Raw genomic sequence first — 12235 nt, 5'->3', positions numbered from 1 at the left:
GCAGGCGAGGCTGCGGTGGCCAGGAGCTGCCACTGCACACCAGTCTGGGTGACATAGTGAGACTCCAACTCAAAAACAAACAAAAAAAAGAAATGTGTTCAGGAGGCCCAGCATGGTGGCTCAAGCCTATAATCCCCGCACTATGGGAGTTCGAGGCAAAAGGATTGCCTGACCCTGTGGGTTCGAGACCAGCCTGGGCAACATGGTGAGACCTCATCACTTCAATAAATCAAAAAATTAGCCAGGTGTGGTGGCACGCGTCTGTAGTTCCGGCTACTTGGAAGGCTGAGGCAGAAGGCTTGCCGGAGCCCAGCAGGTCGAGGCTGCGGTGGCCGGGAGTGTGCCACTGCACTCCAATCTGGGTGACAGAGTGAGACTCCAACTCAAAAAACAAAGCAAAAAAAAGAAATGTGTTCAGGGGTACCTCCAATAACAGGTCCCATGTGGCAGATGGACACAAGGAACCCACTTCAGGCCTCACTAGCTGGCCTGGCCCAGCTCTCCTCAAGAGGGACAGGGAGAAAAAGGGAGGCACATCTGGTGATCAGGTCCCAGAAGAAACCACAGCAGGATGTGGGGTTTCCCCTGCCACCTCACTTGGCATTCTTAGTTGGCCCAGGCCAGACAGGTCTATTGGAGGTATACTAGAAAACACTACAGGCCAGCATAGTACCACCCTCTCTTAGCATCCCTTTCCACCTGGGCCAGTCCTTGTCATCAGAGGGGGGCTAAGGAACATTTGCAGTTGGTGCTTCCTAAGACTGACCCCTATGTAGGACCACAACCAGGTGAGTCACTTTCTCGGGTGGGAGATGAGGGGAAAAAAATTTTTTTGAGTTGGAGCCTCACTCTGTCTCCCAGGCTGGAGTGCAGTGGCACGGTCACAGCCATTGCAGCCTCGATCTGCTGGGCTCAGGTACTCCCTCCGCCTCAGCCTTCCAAGTAGCTGGAACTACAGGTACATGCCACCATGCCCAGCTAACTTATTATTTTTATTTTTTTGTAGAGATGAGGTCTTGCCATGTTGCCCAGGCTGGCCTCGAACTCTTGAGCTCAGGTAATCCTCTCATCTCTGCCTCCTAAAGTGCTAGGATTACAGGCATGAGTCACTAGGCCCAGCTGAAAAAAAAAATTGTTTTTAAGAGACTAGGTGGCTCACACCTTTAGTCCCAGCACTTTGGGAGGCGGAGGCGAGAGGATTGCCTGAGCTCAGGGGTTTGAGACCAGCCTGGGCAACATGGTGAGACTCGTCTCTACATAAACCAAAAAATTAGCCAGGCCTGGTGACACACACCTGTAGTTCCAGCTACTTGGAAGGCTAAAGCAGGATTGCCTGAACCCAGCAGGTTGAGGCTGCAGTGGCCATGAATATGCCACTGGACTCCAGCCTGGGCTAGAGGAGACTCCAACTCAAAAAAAAAGATCTTATCCAGACTGGAGTGCAGTGGTGCAATCATAGTTCACTGCAGCCTCAAACTCCTGGGCTCAAGTGATTCTCCCATCCCAGCCTCCCAAGTAGCTGGGACAACAGGTGTGTATCACCATGCTCAGCTAATTTTTAAAAGTTTTTTAGAGATGGAATCTTGCTATGTTGCCCAGGCTGGTCTTGTACTCCTGGGATCAAGTGATCCTCCCACATTGCTGAGATTACAGGCATCAGCCACCACGCCCAGCTAGAAAACTTTTTATTTTGTTTTGTTTTGTTGAGACAGAGTTTAACTCTGTTGCCCAGGCTGGAGTGCAGTGGCACGATCATGGTTCATTGCAGCCTTGACCTGGGCTCAAGTGATTCTCTTGCCTCAGCCTCCCAAGTATCTGAGACTACAGGCGTACACCACCATACCAGTAAATTTTTCGATTTTTTGTAGAGATGGGGTCTTTCTTTGTTGCCCAGGCTGGTCTCAATCCTCTCAATCCTTAATCCTCTCAAGAAGCTCTCCTGTTTTGGCCTTCCAAAGTACTGGGATTACAGGCATGAGCTACCATGCCTGGCCTAGAAAACTGAGAAGTACTAGCAACACTCTCCTCCCATGTCCCCATCTGTCGCAGGCAGTCCCACTTTGGGAGGGTGACTTTGTAAAGTGCTGGGAGGCACATCCAAACACTGGTCTTCACGCGGGCTACAGGTAGGCCTGGGAAGTCTTGTCTCCATGAGCCATCAAGGGTCTTGCACAAGGCAATACTGACAGGAGGGGAAATCAGCTTTCAACTCTAAACCTTGGGCTTAATCTCAGTATCTCCTTCTGCCTTAACAGACCCAAGAGCACAACAGAAGCACCTGCCTCTGGGGAGGTTGGCAGCTCCAGCCCACCTCACTTTGGGACTTGCTTCTCGACCCACCTCCTCAACCAGGACCTCTCAGCATCCCCACCATGGCCAGGTCAGGAAGAACTCAGGGTGTATCTGGTCCTTTGGGCCCAGGTCCAGCATCAGCCTGTCTTGGTAGATTCTGGCGACAACTGTGCCTGGGTGGACAGAGATGCAAAGAAGGAGGTATGGGAAGAAGTGAAGGGTGAGGCCTGTGTAGGGTCTAGTGTGAGGATTCGAGCCAGCAAGTGACCTCCCTGCAAGGTACTGGGTCAGGGATCAGCTTGGGCTTCTGACTTTCCTGGGTCATTTTTGTTTATTTATTATTATTTTTAGAGATGGCTTCTCACTCTGTCGCCCAGGCTGGAGTACAGTGGCACAGCTCACTGCAGCCTCAATTAAGCTCCTGGGCTCAAGCAATCCTCCCACCGCAGCCTCTCAAGTACCTGGGACTATAGGTGTGTGCCATCATGCCCAGCTAAATTTTAAATTTTTTGTAGCGACAGATTCTTGCTATGTTGCCCAGCTAGTCTCAAAATCCTGGGCTCAAATGATCCTCCCACCTCAGCCTCCTGAGTCACTGGGATTACAGGCACAAATTATATATCCTACACACACACACACACACACACACACACACACACACACACCTAACCCTACACTCAATCATGCAGTGACCTGAGTCTTAGTAATAGAATTTTAATAGATTTTGTTGGTGACAGCAATAGTAAGAGAAGGAAGAGAGTCTGTCTCATCTCCAGAGCAGGAGGCTGAGGCTCGGAGCGGCCATCTTTGTGGATCTAACCATCCTCATTCCACTGAACTGAGGCCAGGAAAGTGCGGATTTCCATGGGCTGCAGCGTCACAGCAGCCGGGTCCAACCAGTAGCGAGTGTGGTGGCGTTTGGGGCCTGGGAAGAAAGAGAGGAGGAATGAAGGGGTGCAGACTTCCTCTGCCTCACCCCACAGTGTTCCCTCCCCTGGGCCTGGACTCAGTCATACACCCCCAAATATGTCCCCAGGATCTCATTTCCAGACTCTTAAAACACTTGCCCAGGCCTGAATATGCCAGGTCCCCAAATCCTCTCCAATTGCACGCCTGGCTACTGCTCTTATATCCTCAGTCCAACCCCAGAGGTGATGGACACCTCCCAGAACTAGACACAGACAGAAACTCTCAAATCTTGTTCTTGGGACTAAACTCCATTCCCAAACCCTCAAGATCCACTGCTAGTTTGCTGGGCCCACTTCAGATCCTTAAGCCTGGAATCTGGATCTGGACTCTGCTCCAGACCCTCAAGCTCTTGGCCAACAATCTTGGCCAACAATCCCATGACTCGCACGCCCCCCCTCAGCTGTCAGTCCCAGGCAGGGCCCCACCCGCAGCCAGGTGCCCACCCATGTCTGGTGTCCACTTAAGCCTGGAGGCGGTGGCCCGGAGCTGGTTGGCTGCCAGCGTCGTCTCCTGCAGGTGGGTAATGGTGAAGGTGGAGAACAGGTCCTGCAGGCAGAGGATGGGCCCAGGTAAGTGGGGACAAAGCCAGGTTCCCCCTCTCCCCACTCTCTTGCCCCTCTCCTGTCTCCTTCCCAATTATCCCCTCCTCACCTGCAAGTCCAAGGTCACAGGAGAGCTCATGTTGTATCTGGAATCTTCCCCCTCAGCGAACTGATGCTCCAAGCGCAGCAGCAGCATCTTTGGGCCCCAGCGGGCCAGTGTGAGCAGGTGCACGGAGGGCGGCAGCTCCCTGCTCAGCCCTGAGAACTGGGGGAGAGGGGGCGGGGCTGAGTCAGGGGCGGGGCTTGGGTAGAGTGGGGCATGGCCCAGCGGCGGTCAGGAGGCGGAGCTAGGCTGTGGGAGGCGGGGCTTAGCAGGAGAAGGGTGGGACTCAGCCGAGAGGGGCGGCCCGGCCGTGAAGGGAAGGGCGGAGACAATGAAGAGATGGGGCAGATCTAGGTCGGGGGTGGTCTCAACCTGGAGGCGAGTCTGCGTCCCAAGGGGACAGAACCAATCTGGCTTGAGACTGGAGCTCCGCGGCGGATGAAGCCGCATGAGGGGAATGAGGGGCGAGGAGGGCCAGAGCCGGAGGAGGTGAGTGGGCGAGAGGGCGGGGCTGCAGTGACGTGGGTGGGGGCGAGGTGAGGAGGGCAAGAGCTGAGGCTGCGGCCTGACACAGTCCTTGTTGGTGGGTACCAGGCCGGTGGGGGCTGGGACTGCCCGAAGGATGAGGCTAGTTATGCCTCCGGGTGAAGCAGACCCTCATGGAGCCTAGAAACACCCGCACCCGACCCTTCCCCACCCATCTCCTCCCCCCGCCACCGGCTTTCTCTTTCTGCCTGCTCCGCTGTCCCTCACCTGCGTACGGGGAGCAGCCTTGAGGTTGTAGGGGGAGCCACTACCCCCGGCCAGCACCACCTGCGGGGCCAGGAGCTCCTTCTCTGCCAGCAGCCGGTGGCCGGCGGCCGCAGCCTGGACCGTGTCCAGCAGTACGAGGTGGCGCCCTCGCACCCGTGCCCCCGACCCTTCCTCCATCAGTGGCTCTTCTACCCCCCGTTGATCGTCTTTCAACAGCCGTCGGTGCACCTGGGGGGAGAGCAGCCAGGAGAGAATGAAGATCGAGGGCCTGGCGGGTGTCCCTGGGCCCGAAATCGGGTAAGGGCTTGTGGGAACGTCAAGAGAAATTAAGAGGCGGGAGAAGTGGACGAGGACGAAGGTGAGGGTCTGGTAGAGAAGGTGAGGTCTAGCAGAAGCAGGATCCAGCCTAGCAAGGCGACCAGGGCAGAGGGAGGTAAGTACCTAAGAGGGGGACTTGGATAGGGCACGTCAGAGCTTGAAGGGGGTCTGAGTGGGGAGTGGATCAAAGTGTGAAGGAACAGTGGCATAGCGATGGAGTTCTCAGCTTAGCGGGGACCACAAGGCCAGAAACAGGCTTCAAGGTCCAGTCGGGGGGGGAGACCTGGCATGGGTGGGGTCTGACCCACTTACCATGAGCTCCAGTGAGCCGTCTCTCAGGCTGCTGCCCCCCTGGGAGCGGTCAGTCAACACAGTCAGCTGCATGTTACCATCCTGGAGTTGAGGGCTGAGTGAGGGCCGGTGCTCCCAAGCCAGCCCCAGCCCCAGACAGCTGGGAGACAGGGATGATTCCCACTCCACAGAGGTGGGGAGGGGCAGGATGGGGGGAGGGCTACCGTGATATAAATTCGGCTGTTGACTGGATAGTAGTTTCCTGCCACAGGCTCTGTCTGGTTCAAGTTCCAGGTGGGCCGGTAATCCCGCCTGGAGTGGGGGTGTGATCTGGTCAGGCTTGGGGCCTGGTCCCCTGCCTCCTGAATCCCTCTTTATCTTCCCCCTCCCACATTCATGTGATCAGCAGATGTCCCCACCACTCCTGGGTCCCAACACCCCACAGACCACTCCTTGGTGCCCTCTGTCACCCCCACCTTCTCTCCAAGATCTCTCGGCCGTTGCTGTCCGTGTAGAAGCGTCCCTTTGTGTTCAGTGGCGTGTCAAAGAGGCTGATAACCTCCTTCCCCCAGCCATCACTGTATTCAGTGGGATGGCAAGGTGGTGAGTCTTACCTTAGCCCCATCTTCCCTTCTCCCCACACCCCACTCCCAGCCTGTGCCACTCACCCCACAGGTATTGGCCCCACCGTCCACTCCAGCTCCAGGTGCCGCTGCCCCGGGTACAGGCGAACCACCTGGGAACACCAGGCTGAGAAGTTCTGGTGCACCTCCTGCACCAAGGCCGTCTGGGGGCACAAAGGGGTGGAGGCAGGTGTCAGCCCACACCTGAACAGAGGTAGAGCCCCACAGATGTCCCTCCACCCTGCCTGTGAGCCCCACAAAGGTCTCCATCAGGGCCAGCACCACTAACAGCCTGGGTGTGATGCTCACACTTTCTACTTCAGCCACTGTCGCCTAATTATTTTTTGAGTCAGAGTCTCACTCTGTCGCCCAGGCTGAATGCAGTGCAGTGGCACACTCATGGCCACTACAGCCTCAACCTGCTGGGCTCAGATGATTCCTCTGTCTCAGCCTCCCAAGTAGTTGGGACTACAGGCATGCGCCACCACGCCCAGCTAATTTTTTTATTTATTGTAGAGACGAGGTTTTGCTAAGTTGCCCAGGCTGTTCTCGAACCCCTGGGCTCAGGCAATCCTCTTGCCTCCACCTCCCAAAGTGCTGAGATTACAGGCATGAGCCACTGTGCCTGGCCTTTTTTTCCTATTAGAGACAGCATGTCTCTATGTTACCCAGACTTGTCTTGAACTCCTGGCCTCAAATTATCCTCCTGCCTTGGCCTCTCAAAATGCTGAGATTACAAGCATGAGCCACTATGCCCAGCCAATAATTCTTGAGTGTGGCATAAGTGCTTGCTGTCCACCATTACCCCCGCTCCTCTCCTTAGAATAAAATTCAAGCTTGGCACATGGCTACCTGAAATAAAGACTATATTGTCCAGTCTTCCCTGAGGCTATCAGTAACTGTGTGACCCTAGTTTGCTCCATGGAAAGTAGATCAGAATGGTGTGAACAATGTTTCTTGCCCCTTTCCCTCTGCCACTGACTCAAACGCAGCTGTGATGGCTGGTGCCTGAGCAGCCATTTTGGGACATAAGGTGGAAGCTGAATATTGAGGAAGGCAGAGCAGTGGAATAAAAGAAGCACGGTGAGTGTAGAACTGTCCTACCTTCCCTGGATGGCCCAGCCAAACTTTCTGTCAGAAGAAAAGACTCTTCTATCTCATTCTAGACACAGCTAATTTGGGTAACTCTGTTATAAAAGTCAAAACTAGATCCTAATACAGTGGCCCAGGTAGGCAGAATTCATCTCAAGGGGAATCTCATGAAATGTGAGTCCTATTATCTGCCCCATTACCATCCTAAGAGGGACCATGGCCTGGGTCCAGTGGCTCAGCCTGTAATCCCAGCACTTTGGGAGGCCAAGGCAAGTAGATTGCCTGAGCTTGTGAGTTCAAGACCAGCCTGGGCAACTTGGTGAGACCTCGTCTCTACAATAAATCAAAAATTAGCCGGGAACGGTGCGCGCCCCTTAGTTCCGGCTACTTGTAAGGCTGAGGTGGAAGGCTGAGGTTGACCCTGAAGTGGCCGTGAGCTTGCCACTGCACTCCAGCCTGGGCGACAGAGTGAGACTCAACTAAAAAAAAAAAAAAAAAAATGAGGGACCATCAATGAGAAGACTGGAGAAACTGCAGTTTCCTGCCAGATGCACCCTCAGACATCCACCCCAAGGGAGACTCGCCCAAGCCCTACCCAAGGGTGAGCACTCACATATCCACCCCAGATATAAACTTCTCTTCCTACAGACCTTGGTGAACACTTGCAGCAGCTGCGCTTGGCTTTCCAGATTCGTGGGCCCCATAAGAACACCCCACCCTCAATTTCCAAACCTGTGTAATCCTGACACCTGTAACAGAAGTGAATACCTTGATAGCTTCCTTGGAAATGACTCTAATATAACCAGCCATGAATAACCAACCCTGTGACCCTGTGGGAGGACCTCAAGTATTCCCCTCAGGTTTTAGACTCCTTTTTTTTGTTGTTTTTTTGAGGCTCACTGCAGTCTCCTGGGCTCAAGTGATACTCCAACCTCAGCCTCCTGAGTAGCTGCGACTATAGGCACATGCCACCATGCCCAGCTAATTAAAAAAGAATTTTTTTTTTGTAGAGACAGGGTCTCGCTGCTGTGTCACCCAGGCTGGTCTCAAACTCAAACTCCTGGCCTCAAGAGATCCTCCTGCCTTGGCATCTCATAGTGCTGTGATTACAGGTGTGAGGCAGCCTTAGCCCCTATTTGAAAGATATATAAATCCTCCCTCAATCCCCTAACAAATGGCTCACCACCATCCCAGACTCCAGACCCCCCACCTCCCTTCCCCAATTCCCCACTCATGATTCCTGGTCACAGACCTTCACAAGGCGGGTCTGAGCCCAGTGGCTCACAGGCAATGGCTTCGGCTGGTTGGGTCTGAAGATGTAGGCACCTGAGGCCTGGCGGCTTTGTTTGTCACCTGTGCTGGCATTGTACCTGGGGCCGGGGCAGGTAAGAGTCAGGTAAGAGACCCCAGTTCAATGCACCATGCCATGCATCACCCCTTACTCCCAGGCCTGGTGGTCCTCCCTCACCAGAAGAAGTTCTGATAAACAGGCAACTGGAATTTCTGATCCATGATCATAATCTCCTTCAAAAGCCCTGTGTCAGGGTCAAATGTTGCCCGGATGTACTGAGCAGAAAAGAACAGACAGATATTAATGACCATCACCTTAGCCAACAGCAGCTCCATCCTTCCCCGGGCTTAGGACAAAAGACTGAAGTCACCCTTACTTCCTGTCACTCTCTCAATTGCTCACACTTTATCTCAGTAGCAAATCCAAACAGCCCCACCTTCAACCTTGTCCTCAATCCCACCACTTCTCACCACTTCCGTGACCTTCCAGGACTAGTGCTATCAACCCATTCTAGGTCCCTGTGCTTCCAGGCTGGTCCCCCACAGTCTGTTCCCCACAACATCCAGAGGGCACCCGTGACACCCTCAGTTTCATCATAGCTCTCGTCTGCTCCAGACCAGCACTGATGGGCATCTGACCCAGGAACCACAATGTCAGAACTCATAAGACTTTTAGGGGGATGTGGAGATGTTTTAATTTATTTTAGAATTACAAAAAAACTTGAATATGATAATGATAAACATATTATAATGAAGCCTACCTGGATTTTTTTTTTAATAAGGAGACAGGGTCTCATTGTGTTGCCCAGGTTAAAGTACAGTGGCACGATCACAGCTCACTGCAGCCTCAAACTCCAGGTGTGTCCCACCATACCTGGCTAATTTTTTTTCTCAAGTTGGGAGTCTTGCTCTGTCACCCAGACTAGAGTGCAGTGGCACACTTACGGTCACTGCAACCTTAATCTGCTGGGCTCAAGCACTCCTTCTACCTTAGCCTTCCAAATAGCTGAAACTATAAGTGCATACTACCACACCCAGCTAATTTTTTAATTTATCGTAGAGACAAGGTCTCGCCAAGTTGCCCGGGCTGGTCTCAAACCCCTGAGCTGAGGCAGTCCTCTCGCCTCTGCCTCCCAAAGTGCTGGGATTACAGGCGTGAGCCACCACACCTGGCAAAAAAATTCTTGTAGACACAAGTTATCACTATTTTACCCAGGCTGGTCTCGAACTCCTAGCCTCAAGCAATCCTCCTGCCCTGGCCTCCCAAAACACTAGAATTACAGGTATGAGCCACTGTGCCCAGCCCAGATTGTGTTTATACCAACACCATCATAAAATATAGTTTTTAACATTTTTTTTAACGGAAGAAGCAGTTCACAAAAGCAGAAGTGCTAGGGCCCATGACAGTCTTAATACAGTCCTGTCCTGCCCGTGGCTCCTTCACAGTAAAAGCCAAATCTCCTTGTCAGCCCTCAAGAGCCTCAAGGTCTAACCTGTCACCTCCTTATCCAGTATCAGTTACCCTGGGTGCCTTGCAGCTCCTAGAATACCGCACACTCTCCTGTCTGAGGACTTTTGTGCCTGTTTTCTGCCTGCCTGGATCTCTCTTCCCCCAAATAGTCACACAACTCGCTCTCTTTGTCAGGAACCCCTAACATTCCCCCTCCAAAACTACAGACCATTTCCAGTCACCAGCTCTGACATATCCATCAAGTATCTCCCATGATCACACTGGGTCCTCATAACAGCCCCAGCAAAGGACATGGAAGTTCAGACAAGGGTCACTTGCTCAAAGACACACAATCAGGAGAGGGGTGATGGTTCACCAGGAAGCCAGGAACTGCTGATACAGAGACTATGCAGCTAACCATAACAATTCAAATCTGTCACGGGGCAGGGAAGAGGATCTAAATGGAGTCTCACCTCATTTTCAATGGCCAAGACATTGGGGCTGGGGCGGGGGATGTGCGCCTGGGGGTTCTGGTCAGACACCTGGGCTACCGAGTAGGTGCTGAAGCCCAGAGCAGGCACTGAAGCTGAGAACAGCAGCTCTGGATGGTACATCTGCCTGTCCGAGCTAGGAACCATCACCACCTTGAATAAAGGAGAAGAGAAACTGAGTCAAGAGGCTGTGAGTACACACATAAAGGAATACATTCCAGGGAGGCATCAAACTCAAGGAAGGGAAAGAGTCCTAGAATAGAGAAAAGAAACATAGGTGTTGGCAAATGAGGGTTGTCAGATTTCAAGAAAATATTACAGAAAAGATTCACAAGGTAGAAAAAAAATCCACTTGGAGGATGGAGAGACACCCAGGGGGAGAAGTAAGGGAGGAAATGGGGGAGGAGATACTTGAGGCAAGAGTGAGGGAAAGATTATTGGGAAGGAAGAGGCCGGAGGGAAGAGACCATCTGGAATGAAGGATATATCCATAAAGATGAAGGGTATATCCAAAAAAGAAAATTTCTCGGGGGGGTGGGTCATATCAAAAAAGGAGACCAGGCTGGGCATGGTGGCTCACACCTGTAATCCCAGCCACTTTGGGAAGCTGAGGTGAGAGGACTGCCTGAGCCCAGGGGTTCGAGGACAGCCTGGGTAACATGGCGAAACCTCCTCGCTACAATTAAAAAAAAAAAGTCAGCTGGTCATGGTGGCAAATGCCTATAGTTCCAGCTACTTGGAAGGCTGAAGCGGAGCCGAAGAATCACCTGAGCCCAGCAGGTCGAGGCTGTGGTGGCCGTGAGCATGCCACCGCACTCCAGCCTGGGTGACAAAGTGAGACTCTGATTCAAAAAAAGGGGGGGAGACCATTCATGGGAGGCAGATGTTCCCCAGGGGGCTGATATTAAGGGGCAAAGGGGAAAGATAGAAGGCAAGAGTTATTAATGGGTAGGAGATATTCATGGATGGGGGCATCTATGAGGGGGTGACACCCAAGAGGGAAGGGGTAATATCCATAGCGATAGGTGTCCAGGGGTGATATTCATTGAAAGGGCTCACATAGCTGTACACCCTCCTGCCATTGGGGTCCCTCACGAAGAAAGCACCTTCACGAACCGGCAGCCGCACCATCCAATTCACCTTCCGCCCCAGGGGGTTATAAATGGTGACCTGGAACTGGGATGGGAGGGTCAGGGAGGGAATGGGTCACAGCAGACTTTCTCCAAACCCGCCCACCACTTTGCACATCAATGCCCCTGGGCGATCCCGGTGCCATCACGGGCCTCCAGGTCAAGCCCCCTCATAGTGCACTAGTCTCTGTCCTGCCAGGACTTCACTGTGCCCCAGGTAATCTCGCCCCAGTACAGTCCTCCAAAGGAATTTGTTTTTTCTTTTTTCTTTTGAGTAGGAGCCTCACTGTCTCCCAGGCTCGAGGGCAGTGGCACGCTCACGGCCTCCGCAGCCTCAACCTGCTGGGCTCAGGCGATCCTTCCGCCTCAGTCTTCCAAGTAGCTGGAACTACAGGCACGCGCCACCACGCCTGGCTAATTTTTCTTGATTTATTGTAGAGATGAGGTCTCGCCAAGTTGCCCGGGCTGGTCTCGAACCTGTGGGCTCAGGCAATTCTCTCACCTCGGTCTCCCAAAGTGCTGGGATTATAGGCACGAGCCACCGCTCCCGGCAGTAAAAGAATGTCAAAACCCTCCCATCCCCCCACAGCCATCTGCCCTAGCTCCGCCTCCACTTCACCCTCCCGCCCGGCTCACGCGCGCCGCCGTCTGGCTGAGGGGGCAGATACTGATGTTGAGGTAGGGGCAGAACGTAAAGTCTTTCCTTGGAGCCTCTCAGCCAGGCTAGCGCGTTGCTCAGGAGAACCTGGGGAGAAGCGCAAAGAGATAGGGCGGCTCCGGACGCCTCGCCCCTGCTTGTCCCTTCCCTTCCCTCCCAGGCCCAGCCCCCTTCCTGTGTCTGCCACTCTTCCCACGAGCTCCGCCCCCACGAGCCCTTGTAGGCCCCACCCC

The 12235-nt window shown here is 53.5% G+C and overlaps 1 protein-coding gene across 1 annotated transcript in view; it reads right to left on the bottom strand.

Moving 5' to 3' along the window:
- Positions 1-3107: 3107 nt before the first annotated feature.
- The window catches only part of MAN2B1 (mannosidase alpha class 2B member 1), a 17453-nt gene continuing 8325 nt past the window's right edge, over positions 3108-12235 (bottom strand). Inside the window, 14 exon segments of the mRNA XM_021708028.1 lie at positions 3108-3217; positions 3705-3807; positions 3913-4068; positions 4660-4887; positions 5290-5370; positions 5493-5580; positions 5745-5846; positions 5937-6055; positions 8236-8353; positions 8452-8549; positions 10197-10367; positions 11274-11390; positions 11981-12040; positions 12042-12145. Of these exon segments, the coding sequence (XP_021563703.1) occupies positions 3108-3217; positions 3705-3807; positions 3913-4068; positions 4660-4887; positions 5290-5370; positions 5493-5580; positions 5745-5846; positions 5937-6055; positions 8236-8353; positions 8452-8549; positions 10197-10367; positions 11274-11390; positions 11981-12040; positions 12042-12145 (1655 nt within the window).

Source organism: Carlito syrichta, unplaced genomic scaffold, assembly GCF_000164805.1.
Source record: "Carlito syrichta isolate Samal-C Ts95f unplaced genomic scaffold, Tarsius_syrichta-2.0.1 Scaffold130461, whole genome shotgun sequence".
In the NCBI taxonomy this organism is placed as follows: Eukaryota; Metazoa; Chordata; class Mammalia; order Primates; family Tarsiidae; genus Carlito; species Carlito syrichta.
This window is presented reverse-complemented; position numbering and strand designations above follow the sequence as displayed.